Source organism: Vipera berus, assembly GCF_964194415.1.
Source record: "Vipera berus genome assembly, chromosome: 5".
Classification (NCBI taxonomy): domain Eukaryota; kingdom Metazoa; phylum Chordata; class Lepidosauria; order Squamata; family Viperidae; genus Vipera; species Vipera berus.
The window spans coordinates 103,890,705-103,911,090 of record NC_138207.1 but is presented as its reverse complement, the minus strand read 5'-3'; the positions used below and the strand labels follow the sequence as shown (position 1 = coordinate 103,911,090).

Below are 20,386 nucleotides of genomic sequence, written 5' to 3'. Positions count from 1 at the left end.
GTCTGCAATCAAAGTCATTTAATCTAACATTATTCAAAGCAATAAATCTGGTCGCCGTATTTGCTACCTGCAGGCACCGATAAAAGAGTTCATCAGAGCTGGCAGGGGGCCTATTGCCATGGATTTTACAAAAAAGCACGACCGCTAGGGCAGCTTTTACAGCTAGAGTAGAACACAAACTTGGCGGAGTTTGTGCAGTTTCGCTTCTAGCTTAGAAAAACTCAGGAAGCTTCTTAAGATTTAGAAAAAAACCCCCACCTCCCATAAAGAATGAAGGATTGTGTAAATACAGGGAGTCCTCGACTTACGGCCCCAATTCAGCCCAAAATTCACGTTGCTAAGCGAGTGAGTTGGGGGGGGTTCGGCCCTACTTTTACGACATTTCTTGCCGCTGCAGTTGTTTAGTTACTAACAGAAGCGTGAAGTAAATCGGGCTTCCCCCGTTGACTTTCGCTTGTCAGAAGGCCGCAAAAGGGGATCGCGTGATTCCCCGGGAGGCTGCGACCGTTGTAAATAGGAACCGGGTTGCCAAGCATCTGAATTTTGATCACGTGACAACCGGGGGATGCTGCAGTGGTCGTAAGGGTGAAAAATGTCTGGGTTTCCCCCCCCCCCAGTAATGTTATATAACTTCATACGGTCACTAAACAAGCTGTCGTAAGTCAAGGACTATCTGTAGGCAACACCGGCATTCTTACGGCCAAGCTTCATGGAATCGGACCGAGGATACGAAACAAAATGAAACTGGGTAGGATCAAATCCACCTCGAAATGGAATCCGTGGCAAACCTTCAAACCATTTCACTAGGAAAGTATCTTTGCGATATCCATTGTGATGTCCCAAAGCTGCTTTTTTTTTTTAGGAGGCAACTGGACTTTCCTGGTTTTTTTTTCTTTGAAGAGGTTTCGCTTCTCATCCCAGAAGCTTCTTCAGCTCTGAGTGGAGGGCGGGGAAAGGAAGGATTTACACTCCTTGCAGACGGCTGCTCATTTGCCTTCTTTTTAGAGAGTCATCGAGGCCACCTGGAGGTTTACCTGTGTCCTCGGGATGGCTACTGAGTAGTGCAAATGATTCCAATCTACTCAGGTGATCCTTGAGTATACAGGTCAACCTCCAAGCGGCCTCAACGACTCTCTAAAAAGAAGGCAAATGGCCAGCTGTCTGCAAGGAGTATCAATCCTTCCCTTCCCCACCCTTCCATCAGAGCCGAAGAAGCTCCGTGGATGAGAAGGGAAAGGTCTTCAAAGAAAAACACAAGGAGTATCAATCCTTCCCTTCCCCACCCTTCCGTCAGAGCCGAAGAAGCTCCGTGGATGAGAAGGGAAAGGTCTTCAAAGAAAAACACAAGGAGTATCAATCCTTCCCTTCCTGATCCTTCAGTCAGAGCCGAAGAAGCTCTGTGGATGAGAAGGGAAAGGTCTTCAAAGAAAAAAAAAGAGAAAAGAAAACCCAAGGAATTCCAGTTGCCTCTTGAAAAATCAGCAGCTTTGGGCCCACCCTGACCCGGATGGCTGAGAATCTGCACGGACCAGAGACCTCAAACTTCCCGTCCTCCTCCGTCTGACGGCTGAACATCCACGCTTAACGACTCTTCTGGGCGAAATTCAGGAGAGGTGGGGAGCTGCTAACCGGGGCCCTAAAATCGCTCACCTTTCTTTCATGCGGTTCCCTGACCACCGCCGGTCTCCACTTGTCCCGGGTGACTTTCTTCTTCCTCTCTTGGAACTTCGGCTTGTTCTTAAAAGGCAAGGCTTTCTGGAGAGCTTTGGGAATGTGCAGCTTGTTGAAATGTTTCTTCTCCCGCGTTATCGGCTAAGGAAAGGGGGTGGGGGGGGGGGAAAGAAGGAAAGGAAAGAAGGAAAGGAAAAAGGTCAGGCTCTTTTTTCGAGACTGGGCAAAGCATACACGGGCGTTTGGTGGGATGTCCCACGTTGAGCAAAACAAAACGAAAACGAAAGAAAAACCAAAACGCCCAGCCGATTTGTTTCAAGCTTCGAAAGCGCTTTCAGGAAGGGTGGAAGTGGAATGTTTCGCTTTCGAAATGCAAAAGAGTTGCGCAATTTTACACACACACACACACGCACGGACGCGCACAAGAGCCAGTTTGGAGCGAAGCCTTTTGCGTTCTTTCGGTGAGCTGACTTCATTTTTGCCCTGAAACAAATGAACGTCAAACCATCCCGATAGCAGATTCTTTATTGAATCCACCAACTATCATTTCTGGGGCCTCCTCCCGATGCAAATCGTCCCACCAAAACGTTCCGTCGACCACAAATAAAAATGTTGTTTAAGTCTTGGAACGCGCTTAAAAGTTTCAAGCAAACTTCTAAACAGCCCCTGAGGCAGCAAAATCCTGCCCCTTCCTTTAGGGCCTCTTTCTAACCATTATGCCGTCCAGCATCCTTGTCAGGATTTATCATCCGTCCACCCAGTCTGCCAACCGGTAGTCCAACTGTCTGTCTGTATATCCTCCATCCTCCATCAATCTAGTCCTCTATCCAGCCAGCCAGGAATCCATCCAGCTGTCTGTCTAAGCATCTTCTCTCTCTCTTGGATCACCTTCTCTATCAATCACCTTCTCTACCTATGTACTACTCTACCTATCTACCCTTTTACCTATCAAATTGCCTGAACTAATCCCCTAATATCTATCATATATCCATTCCTTCCTTCCTTCCTTCCATCCATCCACTCTCAATCTAATTCTATCTATTCCTTCCTTTCCTCCCTCCCTCCCTCCCTTTTCTCTCCTTCCTTCTTCCATTCTTCTCTCCTTCCCTCCCTTTCCTTTTCTTCCTTCCTATCTATCATCTATCTATCTATCTATCTATCTATCTATCTATCTATCTATCTATCTATCTATCTATCATCTATCTATCTATCTATCTATCTATCTATCTATCTATCTCTATCTATCTATCTATCTATCTATCTATCTATCTATCTATCATCTATCTATCTATCTATCTATCTATCTATCTATCTATCTATCTATCTATCTATCTATCTATCTATCTATCTATCTTATTCCTCTCTCTATCATATATCCCATCTCTTTCCCTACCTACATACCTACCTACCGTATATACTTGAGTATAAGCCGACTCGAGTATAAGCCGAGACCCCCAATTTTACCCCAAAAAACTGGTAAAAGTTATTGACTCGAGTATAAGCCGAGGCTGGGAAATGCAGCAGCTGGAGGCTGGATCCCCCGAAAGACGTCTCTGCTGAGATGAGAGAACGGGGTGGCAAGCCGCCGAGAGAATGGGGCGGTGGAGTGCTCTGCCGAGAGAATGGGGCGGCTTGCTGTTCTCTCGGTGCAGCACGGCAGAGGCTGGATCTCGCGAAAGAAGTCTCCGCTGAGCGAGAGAATGAGGCGTCTCAGCGCCCATTTTCTCGGCGAAGACTTCTTTCGGGGGATGCAGCTTCTGCCGCCCCTTTCTCTCAGCTGCCCAGTGGAACAGCTTGCCACCAGAAATCAAGAGTGCTCCATCACTGGAGGTTTTTAAGAAGAGACTGGACATTCACCTGTCTGAGATGGTATCGGTCAGTGGTGGCGAAACTTTTAGAGACCGAGTGCCCAAACCGCAAGCCAAAACCCACTTGTTTATCACAAAGTGCCAAGGCAGCATCGGCATTCTGGTGCCCTCGGGGGAGGGGACAGGGAGGCGCCTCTGAGTGCCGCCTCTGGCACGAAAAAAAGGGGGAGCAAAAAATGGGCCACCGTACCGCAAGGCACAAAAATGCCAACCGCCGCGCCGCAGGGTGCAGATACAAGGCACCGCACCACGTGAGAACGGGGCTGGGCTAGTGAGTATCACGCAGGCACTAGCCCCGCCCCCTTTGCAGCATGTGCCTGCTCGTGGCCCCGTGCGCGCATGCACGCATGTAAAATGCTTCCCCCTCCCTTTTCTTCCAGTCCACCAACCGACAAGGACCTGCTGCTGGCAGCGGTGGTGGCGCACGTACCAACAGAGAGGGCTCTGAGTGCCACCTCTGGCAGGCGTGCCATAGGTTCACCACCACTGGTATAGGTCCTCCTGCTTGAGCAAGGGGCTAGACTAGAAGACCTCCAAGGTCCCTTCCAGCTCTATTCTATTCTATTCTATTCTATTCTATTCTATTCTATTCTATTCTATTCTATTCACTTTCTATATTTCTATTCTATTCTATTCTATTCACTTTCTATAATTCTATTCTATTCTATTCTATTCTATTCTATTCTATTCTATTCTATTCTATTCACTTTCTATATTTCTATTCTATTCTATTCTATTCTATTCTATTCTATTCTATTCTATTCTATTCTATTCTATTCTATTCTATTCACTTTCTATATTTCTATTCTATTCTATTCTATTCCATTCACTTTCTATATTTCTATTCTATTCTATTCTATTCTATTCACTTTCTATATTTCTATTCTATTCTATTCTATTCTATTCTATTCTATTCTATTCTATTCACTTTCTATATTTCTATTCTATTCTATTCTATTCCATTCACTTTCTATATTTCTATTCTATTCTATTCTATTCTATTCTATTCTATTCTATTCTATTCTATTCTATTCTATTCTATTCTATTCTATTCTATTCTGTTCTGTTCTGTTCTGTTCTACGTTCTGTTCCATTCCATTCCATATTTTCTATTCCATTCTGTTCCACTGTCAGAGCCCATCGGAGGCAACCCAGTCAGCCCAAACAGGAGTTACACTAAGGCTATGCAGCCTCTCCTCTCAACCTGAACCCCTCCTTACCTTTCCTTTTATCTGCATCCTATTTTTAACTGCCGGCTCTGCCCTGCCCTATTTTGTCCTTGAGCACTCGTGAGCTCATCAAGAACAGAAGGTAACCGTGGGGTGAAAGGCAGGGCAAGATCTGCAAGATCCCCATTTGCATTTGACTTTGCCATCCCATCTGGTTCGAGATAACACACCACACACACACACACACAGAGAGAGAGAGAGAGAGAGAGAGAGAGAGAGAGAGAGAGAGAGAGAGAGAGAGAGAGAGAGAGAGGATGAGGATGAGGAAGAGGATGAGGATGAACGAATTTTGCAGCTGCTTCTTTAAAAGCTCTCTTCTCTCAGGGATGACCGAGATAGTGAATTGCAAGCAGAAATGAATTTCTCCTTCCGTTTCTGATCCGCGCAAACACCCAAGCGTGAACGCCATCACCTGATAGCTTGGGTGCCTGTTCAATTCGTTAGAGAGAGAGAGAGAGGGGGGGGGGCTTTCTGTTTGTTTGTTTTACCACGAGTTGACAGTTGGGCAGAAACCAGAGGGGGGAAAAAAGAATTTCGGGCTTCGTGGGAACCGAGGAAGCAAAACAAGATGCAAAGTCTAAAATCTATAGGCTCATAAACCACCCCGGTTTCTTGAAACAAACCGGGATTTCTCTACCCCAACCTTGAAACCATGGATCGAGTGAATCTCTTTACCGAAGAATGTGATGAACGGGAGAAGGTGAGTCTTCGCCGAGAAAATCTCAGCGCCCATTTTCTCGGCGAAGACTTCTTTCGGGGGATGCAGCTTCTGCCGCCCCTTTCTGTCAGCTGCCCAGCTGAGAGAAGGGGGTGACAGAGGCTGGATCCCCCGAAACAAGTCTCCGCTGCGACGAGAGAACAAGGTGTTTCTTTCTCCCCCCCCCCGCTTTTGCCGCTTTTGTGTGTGCGTGTGTGTGTGTGTGTGTGTGTCCCATCTGCAAAGCTTCCGAGGAAGGAGAAGCAGGATACTGGTTGGGGGGGAGCGGCAAAAGCGGGGGGGGGAGAGAGAAACGGCTCCGCCTTTGGTTCCCCCTCCTAAAGCACAGGGGCGCTAGAGAAAGTTTGGAGTTGGGTAAGGAAGGGCAAAATTCAGGAAGAAAAGCGGGGCGGCGGGCGAACGGGAGACCTGTACAAGGGGGAAGGGGAACTCTCTGCTTTGTGTGTGTGTCTGTGTGTGTGTGTCTGTGTGTGTGTGTCTGTGTGTGTGTGTGTGTGTCCCATCTGCAAAGCTGCCGAGGAAGGAGAAGCAGGATACTGGTTGGGTGGAGGAGGCAGTGGCGGCGGCGGAGGCGGCCGCAGCACCGGCAGTCTTCCGCTTTTGCCGCTTTTGTGTGTGTGTGTGTGTGTGTGTGTCCCATCTGCAAAGCTGCCGAGGAAGGAGAAATGGAGGAGGCAGTGGCGGCGGCGGAGGTGGCCGCAGCACCGGCAGCCTTCCACTTTTGCCGCTTTTGTGTGTCTTTGTGTGTCTCCTTCCCCGGCAGCTTTGCAGATGGGACACACACACACGCACACACAAAAGCGGCAAAAGCGGAAGGCTGCCGGTGCTGCGGCCGCCTCCGCCGCCACTGCCTCCTCCACTTCTCCTTCCTCGGCAGCTTTGCAGATGGGCCACACACACACACACACACACACACACACACACACACACACACACACAAAGCAGAGAGTTCCCCTTCCCCCTTGTACAGGTCTCCCGTTTGCCTGCCGCCCCGCTTTTCTTCCTGAATTTTGCCCTTCCTTACCCAACTCCAAACTTTCTCTAGCACCCCTGTGCTTTAGGAGGGGGAACCAAAGGCGGAGCCGTTTCTCTCTCCCCCCCCCCCCCGCTTTTGCCGCTCCCCCCCAACCAGTATCCTGCTTCTCCTTCCTCGGCAGCTTTGCAGATGGGCCACACACACACACACACACACACACACACACACACACACACAGCAGAGAGTTCCCCTTCCCCCTTGTACAGGTCTCCCGTTCGCCCGCCGCCCCGCTTTTCTTCCTGAATTTTGCGCTTCCTTACCCAACTCCAAACTTTCTCTAGCACCCCTGTGCTTTAGGAGGGGGAACCAAAGGCGGAGCCGTTTCTCTCTCCCCCCCCCGCTTTTGCCGCTCCCCCCCCCCAACCAGTATCCCGCTTCTCCTTCCTCGGCAGCTTTGCAGATGGGACACACACACACACACAAGCCCAGCGGCCAGACTGCGCTGCCTCCCCAAGGGCTCCTAATGGCTTGCTGCCCCGCGTGACACCGCTGGCTGACGCTAGCTCGTCTCTCTCTCTCTCTTCTTTCCTCCCTCCCTCGGTCTCCCCCTCCCCCTTTTCCGGCTCAGCCCCACGTCACCAGGAGACCAAAACGGGGACATCATGGCAGAGCAGAGGAGACACAGGAAGCGGATCCAGGTACCGGGCTGGCTTATCTCCTCCCTCTTTTCGCAACCGCTCTGCGGGATGACTTTCCCTTTTCCTTCTGGCTCACCCCCCCCTCCCCCGCCCGGTCACCCTTCCCTCCCTCCTCCCCCTCCGCCTCCTCCGAGGCCGCCGCCAGTCAGCATCTCTCCTACCGTTTTTGCGGCTTTTCCGTCGCCCCCGCCACCGCTCCCCCTTCCCCGCAGAGCCGGCCGCATCCAGCGCCTTCTTCCTCTGGAGGGAAGCACCGAAGCCTCGGCCGCGCGCAAGTCCTCGGTAAAATTTTTTTGTTGACTGGAGTATAAGCCGAAGTGGAGTTTTTCAGCCCAAAAAGTGGGCTGAAAAATTCGGCTTATACTCAAGTATATACGGTACCTATCTATCTGATCGCCTTATCTAGTTACTCTCTCTCTCTCTCTCTCTCTCTCTCTCTCTCCAGCCATCCAGCCATCTATCTTACCCTCAATAAAATGATCATCCTGAATCCCTACAGTGATGCCCAAACTAAATTAGATTTCTTAATTTAAGAGTCCCCCTACCCACGTGGCAGAAACCTGGCAGATTTGTGGAAGTGGCCGGTACCCAAACCGATGCATCAGAGACAAAATCAGTCAAAACCTGCCACGCCTACCACGTGGCACGGACGGCCCCACCTTATAGAGGGAGTCCTTGTTGTGCTTCAGCCTGATGCCTTTCTCGTGCCTCAGCTGCCCCGTTGTCCTCATTCCGTTCCACGAGGATTTCTCGCCCGGAGGCTTCAGTAAAGAGGTGACCGGGTTGTAAAAGGCCGGGGCAGACACAGGATACCACGTTCGCAGGAAGACGATGTCTGAAGAGGGACAAAAATGGTCGGGGAGATTATCTTTTCTTAAATGCTGAAAGCACGGAGGTCTCTGGATTTTCACAGCTGCGATCAATTGATACCTCCCTCTCTCTCCTTCCCTCCCCTCTTTCTCCCATCCCTCCCCTTCTCCCTTGCCTTCCCCCTCCCCCCTCCCTCATTCCCCCTCCCCCCTCCCTCATTCCCCCTCTCCTTCCCTCCCCTCTCCCTCCCTCTCCCTTTCCCTCTCCCTCCCTTTGCCTTCCCTCTCCTCTCCCACTCGCCTTCCCTCTTCCTCCCTCCCTTTCTTCCTCCCCCTCCCTCTCCTTCCCCCCTCCCCCTCCCTCTTGCCTTCCCCCTCCATCTCCTTCCCCCTCTCCTTCCCTCGCCATCCCTCCCTCTCTTCCTCCCTCTCCCTCCCTTCCTTGCCTTCCCTCTCCTCTCCCTCTCCCCCCTTGCCTTCCCCTCCCTCCCTCTTCCTCCCCCTCCATCTCCTTCCCCCTCTCCCTCCCTCCCTCCTCTCCCTCTCCCTCCCCCTCCATCTCCTTCCCCCTCTCCCTCCCTCCCCTCTCCCTTTCCCTCCCCCTCCATCTCCTTCCCTCCCTCTCCCTCCCTCTCTTCCTCCTCTCTCCCTCCCTCTGCCTTCCCTCTCATCCTCCCTCCCTCTTGCTTTCCCTATCTCACCCTCCCTCTCTTCCTCCCATTCCTCTCCCTCTCTTTCCCTCCCTCTCTCTCTCTGTCTGAGCTACTGACTCTCTCGTCTTCCCAACTCGCCCGCCCGCCGGCCGGCCGGGGCGTGTCAACCCCAGAAGCGATCCTCCTCCTGACCCTCAGAAGTCAGTTTCAGAGGAGCACAACGGGGAAACCCAACTCACCGCTCATCAGTAACTTGTCTTCAAACGTTGCTCGGAAAGCCCCCTCTGGGGTCCTGAGGGCCTTCTTAATCTGTCCCCGGATGCCGCTCACCGTACGGATGGCCGCCCCTTCAAACCGAGCCACTTCCAGCACGGAGTTGAACATCCCCTGCATGGCGTGGGAGAACATTCCTACTTATTGGGTACCAGGATTAACAATAAAGAAAACCGATGCGTCTTCTAACTCACCTTCCTCTGTTACTTATAAGAAGAGTGTGTGGGTGTGCGTGTGCGTGTTTAATCAACAGCGGTGTCTTTGAGAGAGCCATTTCTGCCACAGTCGAAGGCAGGTGTGCCTCTAATAAGCCACGCTTTTCCCAAAGTGTAGCCAAATTTACTTCGGTGTTTTGTTTTTTTTTAAATTGTTGCATTAAATACCACGCCAAGATAAAATTTGCACTCCGAACTGGTACCCAGAGACTTCTGAGGGAGGGCCAGCCGTAACAAATTTAAATAAATAAAGCTGAACACCGCATGGCTCACAAAAGGCCAAGTTGCAAAATACCGCTCGAACTCCTATGTAGGAAACCTGTGACATTTCCACCTTAGGCTCACATAAAATGGCGCAGGTCTGACTCAGGGCAGAGATAAGTTTCGTTTCTGTTCCTAAGTTGCAGTTGATCAGAAATCAGATGATCCTGCTCTGTGCAGACGGACAATCCCGTTGGAACACGTACAAGAAAGTAACAGAAACAATGACATTTCATACAGGGCTATAGCTGAAATGTAACCATTGGAATAGCTGCTTGTTGCTTGTGTGTTGCTTGTATTTCAATAAAAGAGAGCTGAGGACTTCGGTCTGGGCCCTCATCCCGAGAACGCTCAGAGAGACATGTCCCCATTTATTGGCAAGTTCATGAGGAGCCCGCCGGGTGCGAAAAACCCACACTCCTACCTTAATAAAAGCTGTATTCTTGAAAATTTTGAAAGGGAAGCCAATCAGCTTTAGTTTCTTCACAATCCTTATGGACTTATCCAAGTCAAGCACCACTCCGGTTGCAGCTATCCGAAAATCGGCCTGAAATAAAACAACGAAAGTCCGCTTACAACGTATAAAGTGAAAAGTCTACGGCTTTGGATTTAGTTTTGCTTTCCCTGCAAGGAAACTCTTTTGAGTTAAAAAAAACAAACAAAAACAAGAGCTTTAAAGGGTTAAGAAATCAGTTTGGACCAGGGCTTAGTAAAAAACCACCTGAATATCTTCTTCTCAACGTCGCATCCATGAATGGAGCCGTTGAGGAGAACTTCAGCTGCCAAAGTTGAAGCTATTTGGGTTCGTTTTCGACAGCACACACACACACAAAAAGCGACCGCAGGAAGGTGACTGGAAGCCCCCCACGCTGATGTACTCACCGTTGTACCACTCACAGATTGGACGGCTAAACACCCGGTCCCTTGTGGAGTGATGGGGCCTGTGGAGAATGTTGAATGAAACCATCAACAAATGACCTAACAGCGTGCCTCTATCTATCTATCTATCTATCTATCTATCTATCTATCTATCTATCTATCTATCTATCTATCTTCTATCTACCTATCGTGTGCATCTATCATTTCCTTACTCTATCATGTCCCTTCTCTATCGCCTGCATCTATCATCTCCCTACTTTATCATCTCCTTTATCATCTCTACTCTCTCGCTATCATAGCCCTACTCTCTATCAGCTCCCTACTCTATTGCCTGCATCTATCACCTCCTTACTCTATCATCTCTTCTATCACCTACATCCATCATCTCCCCACTTTCTCTATCATCTCCTTTATCATCTCCCTTCTCTCTCATCTCCCTTCTATTGCATCTCTCATCTCCCTACTCTTTCTCTATCATCTCCTTTATCATCTCCCTTCTCTCTCATCTCCCTACTCTATCATCTCTTCTCTCTATCACCTGCATCTATAATCTCCCTACTCTATCTCCTTTATCATCTCCCTTCTCTCATCTCCCTACTCTATCAACTCCCTTCTCTCTATCAGCTGCATCTATCATCTCCCTCTTTCTCTATCATCTCCTTTATCATCTCCCTTCTATCACCTGCATCTATCATCTCCCTACTCATCTCCTTTATCATCTCCCTACTCCATCATCTCCCTTCTATCACCTGCATCTATCATCTCCCTACTCTTTCTCTATCATCTCCTTTATCCCTTCTCTCATCTCCCTACTCTATCATCTCCCTTCTATCACCTGCATCATCTACCTACTCTTTCTCTATCTTATTTATTTATTTATTTATTTATTTATTTATTTATTTATTTATTTATTTATTTATTTATTTATTTATTTATTTATGGGATTTATATCCCGCCCTATCTCCCGAAGGACTCAGGGCGGCTAACAACAAAACATATAATAAGTACAGAAATTAAGATAAAAAATAAAATTAAAATCATCTGTGCAATAAATTAAAATTAAAAATTAAAAATAAATTAAAAATTGTAAATACAATTAAAATGCCTGTCAGTCCAGGTCAGCCTGGTGGAAAAGGAGTGTTTTGAGGCCGCGGCGAAAGGACTGGAGATTTTGGGCCATCCGAAGCTCAGGGGGGAGCTGATTCCATAGGACTGGCGCTCCCACAGAGAAGGCCCTCCCCTTGGGGGTTGCCAGCCGACATTGCCTAGCTGACGGTACCCTGAGGAGGCCTTCTCTGTGTGAGCGTACTGGGCGATGGGAATTCGTTCCCGGCAGCAGATGGTCCTGCAAGTATCCCGGGCCTAAGCCATGTAGGGCTTTAAAGGTAAGTACCAGCACCTTAAATCTCACCCGGAGGGCAACCGGTAGCCAATGCAGCTCACGCAGGAGGGGTATAATATGGGAGTATCGGGGTGCTCCCATCACTACCCATGCAGCTGCACTCTGCACCAGCTGAAGCCTCCGGGTGGTCTTCAAGGGCAGCCCCATGTAGAGAGCATTACAGTAGTCTATACGGGAGGTAACGAGTGCGTGGGTGACTGTACGTAGGGCATCTCGGTCCAAAAAGGGGCGCAATTGGTATATAAGGCGAATCTGTGCAAATGCCCCCCTAGCCACGGTTCCAATGTGATCTTCAAAACTGAGTCGTGAATCTAGGAGGACGCCCAGATTGCGTGCTCTATCAATGGGAGGTAACATCTCTCCTCCTATAGTCAAAGATGGAACCTCTTGGACTAAACGAGATGACGGTATGTACAGCCATTCAGTCTTGGCCGGGTTGAGTCGAAGCCTGTTTTCTCCCATCCAAATCTGTACCGCTTCCAGGCAACGGGACATCACATCGAGGGCATCACTGGGTTGGTTCGGGGTGGAGATGAAAAGCTGGGTATCATCAGCATATTGATGATATTTCACCCCGAAGCCACGGATGATCTTTCCCAGCGGCTTCATATAGATGTTGAATAGGAGGGGCGAGAGCACCGAACCCTGAGGCACTCCACAACTAAGAGGCCTAGGGCTTGACCTCTGCCCCCCTGCTAACACCGTCTGTAAACGGTCCGAAAGGTAGGAGGAGAACCACCGTAAAACGGTGCCTCCCACTCCCAACCCCTCAAGACGACGCAGTAAGATACCGTGGTCGATGGTATCAAAAGCCGCTGAGAGATCTAATAGGACCAGGACAGAGGAATAACCTCTATCTCGGGCCCGCCAGAGATCATTCACCAGTGCGACCAATGCTGTCTCTGTGCTATACCCGGGTCTGAAACCCGATTGGTACGGATCCAGATCTCCCTTCTCATCTCCCTACTCTATCATCTCCCTTCTATCACCTGCATCTATCATCTCCCTACTCTTTCTCTATCATCTCCTTTATCATCTCCCATCTCTCTATCTCCCTACTCTATCATCTCCCTATTCTATCTGTCTGTCTGTCTGTCTGTCTGTCTGTCTGTCTATGCCTTACCTTTCTAAGGTGAGCTCCAATCTGGATTAGCATGACCTTGTAGTTTTCTTGGCAACAGTCTAGGGCAGTTTTTCTCAACCTCAGTGGCTTTAAGATGCGTGGACTCAGCTCCCACACTGGCTAGGGAATTCTGGGAGTTGAAGTCCACGCACGCATTTGAAAGCTGCCCACGGTTGAGAAAGACTGGCCTAGGAGGTGCCTGCCTCTTCCTTTCTTCCAAATGGTTTTTGGTTTTTTTCAACCTAGCTGAGAGCCCTAGAACTCCTGAGGGTCTCCCCCTTCAAATCCTAATCAGGTCTGACCTTTCTTAGTTTTTTTGGGTTTTTTTAAAGTCCACCTAGCCGAGCGTGAAGGAAGACAAAATTGGAAAACGAAAGAAAAAAAAGACGAATGGCCCACAAGGAATTGAACTTACAATCAAGATGAATGGCCCAGTTTATCAACCAGCTGGCCTAAGGAATGAAGATGATTATAATCAAGATTTACAAACTCTTTTAACAGTGTAGCAAGTCAAAGCATCTTTCTTCTCCAAGGTGACTTTTTTTGTATGTATTTTTTTATGGAACAGATATAATTCTTTGCCTTTCATGGAGCTAGTTAGCAAGCATTTCAGATATTTCATCTGGCCATTAAAATACATCTTTAATGCATTGTAATACCAGCGATGTCTCTTATTTGGGGATGCCATCTGCTTGTTTTATTGTTGTTGTTGTTGTTAGTTGCGAAGTCGTGTCTGACCCATCGCGGCCCCAGGCCTTCCTGTCCTCTACCATCTTCTGGAGTCCATTTAAGCTCACGCCTACCGCTTCAGTGACTCCATCCAGCCACCTCCTTCTCTGTCGTCCCCTTCTTCTCTTGCCCTCAACCTTTCCCAGCATTAGGCTCTTCTCCAGTGAGTCCTTCCTTCTCATTAGGTGGCCAAAGGATTTGAGTTTCAACTTCAGGATCTGGCCTTCTAAAGAGCAGTCAGGGTTGATCTCCTCTAGGACTGACCGGTTTGATCGCCTTGCAGTCCAAGGGACTCGCAGGAGTCTTCTCCAGCACCAGAGTTCAAAGGCCTCCATTCTTTGGCGCTCAGCCTTTTTTATGGTTCAGCTTTCACTGCCATACATTGCAACTGGGAAGACCATAGCCTTGGCTATACGCACTTTTGTTGACAGGGTGATGTCTCTGCTTTTTAGTGTGCTGTCTAGATTTGCCATGGCTTTCCTCCCCAGGAGCGAGCGTCTTTTAATTTCTTGGCTGCAGTCCCCATCTGCGGTGATCTTGGAGCCCAGGAAAGTAAAATCTGTCCCTACCTCCATTTCTTCCCCATCTATTTGCCAGGAACTGAGAGGGCCGGATGCCATGATCTTGGTTTTCTTTATGTTGAGTTTCAAGCCCACTTTTGCACTCTCCTTCTTCACCCGCAACAAGAGGCTCTTTAGTTCCTCTTCACTTTCTGCCATTAGAGTGGTATCATCTGCATATCTTAAGTTGTTGATATGTCTGCTTGTTATTCCCATCTAAATATCTATTGGCCAGGGATCCAAACCATTGTTCTTATGTCACTAAGGTGATGTCTGAATCTTGTGTCTAAAACAGATTTAGAACTGTCTTGCCTTAACCAACATTGAAAGCATCCCTACGTTTGACCAAGTCCTTTTTTCAAACTAGCAGGTAACAACGAATTGTGGTTACTGCTACCACAATAAAAAAACATCTCGGCAAGGGATTCCTTGTTGCGTAAACAGCATCAAAAGCACGCGAGGCACTAGTGCCACTTTATAAAAACCTTTAGTAAAGCCACACCTGGAATACCTGCATCTGGGTTTGATCACCGCATTACAAAAAAAAGATGTTGAGACTTTGGAAAAAGTGCAGAGAAGCGTGTTAGGTAGATGACTATGGCCTAACGGGTTGGGTTGGCAATACATATAAACTATGATTGCATTGTTGTAATAGAAACTGTATTGTGTCACTTTAAATGTGTGATGATTGGCCAACGCCTTTTTTCCAACGGCCATAAGAGGGAGCTAGAGACATAGCTTCTTTCTCTGTTATTCCCTCTGTTACGTTTTGCTGTTACTTGCTGATTATTGTGGTTTGTGGGTTTGCTACTGTTTGCTAAACCTGAAGAACTGTGTTTTGACTTACGGACTGGTAAGAAGACTCTGTATCGGATAATCCTTGGACTCTTGTTATTTGCTATCATCTCTTTACTCGTGGATGACCTGGACTGATTTTTTTCTTAAGACTGTGCTATTGTATTATTCCACAAGTAAAGCTTTTTTACACACCTCAGTTTATCTGTGTGCTTGCTGCGTAAACTTGACTACTCTATTCCTAGGGGAAGAGCGTTCTCTGTGGGCGCGCCTGCCCTCTGGAATGATTTACCTGTGGAACTTAGGACCGCCCCCCGATCTGCGTTCGTTTCGCCGGGACCTGAAAACCTGGTTTTTCGATCTATCAGGCCTGGACTGAAGGGGTTTTAGCTTTTTAAATGTTGTTTTAATTGGGCTTAATTAATTTAATGTATTTTAATTCTATATTATCTTTTATATTGTATTTTATGCTGCCCTGTATACCGCCCTGAGTCCTTCGGGAATAGGGCGGTATAGAAATTTAATTAAACTAAATTAAAATTAAATTACTCTCAGTATCCTGCACATCCTTATCAAAGAGCAACGAAGATGATTAGAGGGCTGGAGGCTAAAACACAGGAAGAACATTTGCAGGGATTGGGTAGGGAAAAAAAAGGACCAGGCATCACACAATAGCAGTCTTTCAATATTTGAGGGGCTGCCAGAAAGAAGAGGGAGACAATCTATTTTCCAAAGCACCCGAAGGCCAGACAAGGAGCAAATGGATGGAAACTAATCGAGAAGTAGGGAAGCAACCTGGAATCAAGGAGAAACTTTCCTGACAGCGAGGACAACTAACCAGTGGAACAGAAACTGCCTCCAGAAGTTGTGGGTCCTCCAACACAAGAGGTTTTTAAGAAGAGACTGGACAGCCGCTTGTCTCAAATGGCGTAGGGTTTCCTGCTTGCACAGGGGGCTGGACTAGAAGACCTCCAAGGTCCCTTCCAGATCTACTCTGATTGAAAGTCCTTCACACTACCTGGTCTTACGTCCGAAAGTTGTGACGTGAGCTCTTACCCCAGAAAGTTACTCCGCAGTGCATATGTTGTGGCGTATATTTAAGTAGCCTGTGACGACCGTTGTGGTCTTCTATGTAATACATAGGAATTGTCTGGAACCGCCTCCAGCCTAGAGACAGAATCAGAGGATCGCGGGTTTTGAGGATTTTCTTGTACCAGCGATGCTTCTTCAACCGCATCTGGAGAGAGAGAGAGAGAGAGAGAGAGAAAGGAAACAATTTCATCTCAAAAGCCATTTCAACAATCTCTCCCTCACCTTCGCTGAGAAAAGTTTTCTTTTTTAAAAAAATAAATATGTTTTATTAATTTTTATTTAACATAATCACCTTAATATTCGGTAGACAGTGCGTTGTCTGGGTTTACGTTTAGCAAACATTCACTAAGAATTCAGTTCTGTAATCTATAATCCCCATGATAATTTTGCATGGTTTCCTCTTCTCCTCATAGTGTTTGTTTTTTTTACCAACCTTAAGTTAAGACAATTCTTATTGTTTTAATAAATGGTAATTAAGTATAAAAGTTTTCTAATATTTCTATAAAGAATAATCACCACGATATAATATTCTTTTTCTTATCTAATCCCTCTGGTTGTCTCATCATATATATCCTGTTTACAGCTCTTATTTGCATTTGTTTTTCCCACAGCGTTCTAAACATTTTTACTGGTTTAAGATTTTCTCAGAGTTAATTACATTTAAATATTTAAATCTATTTTTTTTTCTCATGTAAACCAACCCAATGCTTTTACCTTTTCCATAAAGAATAATCACCACAATATAATATTCCTTTGCTTATCTAATCCTTCTGGTTGTCTCATCATATATCCTGTTTACAGTTCTTATTTGCATTTGTTTTTCCCACGGCTTTCTAAACATTTTCACTGGTTTAAGATTTTCTCAGAGTTAATTACATTTAAATATTTAAATCTATTGTTTTTCTCACATAAACCAACCCAATGCTTTTACCTTTTCTTAAAGAATAAATAAGACAAAAAAGAGAAAGGAGTTTTCAGTTGCATGTAAAAGTATGGAAGGCACAGAGGGGGCTGCTTCGAAAAAAATGTGCGTGTGGTTGAGCTTTCAAAATCCCCAGGAAATAAGGCACAACTCTTTGGCAACAACTTAACAACAATGCACAGAAGGTCAAATACACATAGATAGGAAAATACGTATGTATGTATATGGGTATGTATAGATGTATAAAGGTAAAGGTAAAGGTTCCCCCGCACACGCGTGCTAGTCGTTTCCGACTCTAGGGGCCGGTGCTCATCTCCGTTTCAAAGCCGAAGAGCCAGCGCTTGTCTGAGGACGTCTCCGTGGTCATGTGGCCGGCATGACTAGACGCCAAAGGTGCACGGAACGCTGTTACTTTCCCACCGGAGTGGTCCCTATTTTTCTACTTGCATTTTTACGTGCTTTCGAACTGCTAGGTTGGCAGAAGCTGGGACGAGTAACAGGCGCTCACTCTGTTACGCGGCACTCGGGATTCGACCCGCCAAACTGCCAACCTTCTGATCGACAAGCTCAGCATCCTAACCCACTGAGCCACCGCGTCCCTTGTATAGATGTATACACACCTTCAGAAAAAGGTACATTCAGAAGCACATGAGAATCTCTGTCTATCACGGAAGGGGACATAATGGCCAAGTGGTTAAGGACACTGAGCTTGTCAGACGGAAAGGGATAGGGTGAGCCCCGTTCCTTGCCTCAGCTCCTGCCCACCTAGCAGTTCGAAAGCATGCAAGCGTGGTGGGAAGGCACCAAGACGGCATATAAGTCCCATAATAAATAAATAAATAATAAGACCCCGAGTGTATAGTTATGCTGGCCACATGACCCCAAAAGCGTCTTCAGACAACACTGGCTCCTTCGGTTAGGGAACGGAGACGAGTCGGACACAACTGCGTAGAGAAAAAAATGTACCTTCATATATCACGGTTAAAAAGCGTGCAAGAGCGTAACGCACCTGCACGTAGCCCACGTTTCCTTCCGTGTTTCCGAGGCCGCCCAGGACGATTGGGTAACGTGGGTCAAAATGCAGCACCAGTTCACACGGGACATTCTCCAGTTCTACTCGGATATACATGCCCGGTCGAAATCCTTCGTATTGAATTCGGGTTTCGTCATCTTGATCATCAAACTCAAGTCTGTTAAGCTGCATTGCAAACGTTAAGAAGGAAGGCGATGCTTTATCGCACGGGGGTCCGTCAAGACAATCCCACAGCTGATCTTGGCTGCGTACGGGGCCAATTCTGCCGAGTTACAAAACGAGAATCTGCGCTTCCGCCACAGGCCACGCCTGGATTAGGGCTCACCTTGTTAAAGGTTGTGTGCCTCTCTTGTGCGTTTCTTACTGTGCCGTTGGGTTACCGTGTGAACCAGTTTTTCACGACAATTCAGGCATGAGAGTGTGTGACTGGATCCAAGGTCAGCCTAAGGCAAGACTGGAACTCCCAATCTCCTAGCCTAGTGCCTTAAACCACTACACCAAACTGGTTCTCAAATAATAACAATGCTTCATGCCAGTTGCTCTTAACCTTTTCTTTCTTTATTTATTTGTTTTATTTATTTACCAAGGATTCCCCTTATTAAATACCTTTTGTGGCCACGGACCATGGCCACGGACCCCCAAGACAAGATTTAAATCATGACATTTCTTCAAGCCTTTGTGGACGCCCCCACCCACCCACCCACCATGGAGACGTCATGGCCCCTGGGGGTCCACAGACTACGGATTGAGAGCCACTGCTTTACGCTATAACATAGAGCCGCGGTGGGGCAGGGGTTAGAATGCAGGATTGCAGGCTAACTAAGCCCACTGTCAGCAGTTCGACCCTGACCGACTCAAAGCCGACTCAGCCTTCCATCCTTCCGAGGTCGGTCAAACGAGGACCCAGATTGTTGGGGGCGAATAGGCTGACTCTGTAAACCGCTTAGAGTGGGCTGTAAAGCACTGAGAAGCGATATCTAAGTCTAAGTGCTATTGCAGGCTAACTCTGCCCACTGTCAGCAGTTCGCCCCTGACCGACTCAAGGCCGACTCAGCCTTCTATCCTTCCGAGGCCGGTCAAACGAGGACCTAGATTGTTAGGGGGCAATGTGCCGACTTTGTAAACCGCTTAGAGAGGGCTGTAAAGCACCGTGAAGCGGTATATAAGTCTAAGTGTTGTTGCTATAATAAACCTGGCATCATTTCTCCCTCCCTGCTTTGTTTACCCCAAAGACAGTCCAGACGGAGCAATATGAAATTTCCTTCTCCTGCTGCTGGCTTTGCTAACCGATTGGCGCACCTTTTCCCAATGTTAACTCGGCACGCTCGGCACGCGAAGCTTTGCTGGGCCCTTCTCTTTGCCTCTGGAGCACTCCGGCAAGCAAACGTTACCTACCTGAGCTTGCTTCTGCAGCTCCTCCTTCAAGTCATCGAAGTAGGTGGCGTTCCCGTCGTATTCGGCATCAAACATCTCTTTCAGCTTACGCTTCTTGGCGACGCGATTCTTCTGCTCTTCCTCCTCCGCCGCCCCTTTGTCATTCTTTCCCTCGTGATCCTCTCCTTCTTCGTTGGCCGCCTAATGGCGTGGAGGAAATAATAATAATAATAATAATAATAATAATAATAACAATAATAATAATAATAATAATAATAATACAAGTCAATCGAGCTTTTAATTTTTTTTATTCTCCCCCAATGAAATCTGCAGCGCCGGAGTTAAAAAAAATAAATAAAAATAAATCCTTGACCGATGCCTTTTTTCTACACCCAACAGGTTTACGAGCTTTACAAGGTTTACAAAGACTCGGAAGTTAAATCCCAGCAGTCCTCGAATTACGAGCAGGATGGAGCCCAAAACCTCTGCTGCTAAGCCAGACAGTGGTTCGGGGAATTTTTGCCCCGTTTTGACGACCGTTCTTGCTGCACTTAAACGAATCACCGCAGAAGTTAACTTAGTAACCCGGTTTGCGAGGCAAATCTGGCTTTCCCCGTTGATTTAAAAGGTCTCCCAAGGGGGTCACGTGACCCACCCACCCCGGGGGGCACTTAAAATATCGGTCAATTGCCAAAGGTCTGAATTCTAATCGCACGACCCAATCAGAGGATGCTGCGAGGGTCGTTAAGGGTGAAACACGGCCATAAGTCGTCGTGAACGGCCGCTAAAATGAACCCGTCGCTAAGTCGAGGACTGCCTGTACTTAAAATTTGAAACCTTTCACGCTTTTCCAAGACTTGAGCGTTCCTCAGGAGGAGAGGCTTAATTGTTAATTAATTAACTATTACTTAATTATCCCACAGGATCCACCGGTTATGTCACACCCAGGACAGTCCCAAACTTTTTTTTCAGGAGGCAACTGGAGTTTCTTGTTTCTTTTCTTCGAAGACGTTTCGCTTCTCATCCCAGAAGCTTCTTCAGCTCTGACTGGAATGGCGGACAACGGAAAGGGTTGAGACTCCACCTGCATTTGAAAGACAAAGGTC

General features: G+C 47.5%; 1 protein-coding gene across 5 annotated transcripts in view; it reads right to left on the bottom strand.

The window, feature by feature from the left end:
- The window catches only part of BMS1 (BMS1 ribosome biogenesis factor), a 75,571-nt gene that overhangs the window by 31,951 nt on the left and 23,234 nt on the right, over nucleotides 1-20,386 (bottom strand). For all 5 annotated transcript variants that reach the window (XR_014026706.1, XR_014026707.1, XR_014026708.1 and 2 more), the window contains exons 15-22: nucleotides 19,302-19,481; nucleotides 17,883-18,071; nucleotides 15,916-16,096; nucleotides 10,254-10,312; nucleotides 9,796-9,918; nucleotides 8,862-9,009; nucleotides 7,820-7,995; nucleotides 1,651-1,812 (exon numbers count right to left, since the gene is read on the bottom strand). Coding sequence is in view for 1 of the 5 variants with exons in the window: in XM_081329717.1 (XP_081185843.1) it covers nucleotides 1,651-1,812; nucleotides 7,820-7,995; nucleotides 8,862-9,009; nucleotides 9,796-9,918; nucleotides 10,254-10,312; nucleotides 15,916-16,096; nucleotides 17,883-18,071; nucleotides 19,302-19,481 (1,218 nt within the window). In the remaining 4 variants the exon portion in view is untranslated. The remainder of the gene's footprint in view (nucleotides 1-1,650; nucleotides 1,813-7,819; nucleotides 7,996-8,861; nucleotides 9,010-9,795; nucleotides 9,919-10,253; nucleotides 10,313-15,915; nucleotides 16,097-17,882; nucleotides 18,072-19,301; nucleotides 19,482-20,386) is intronic.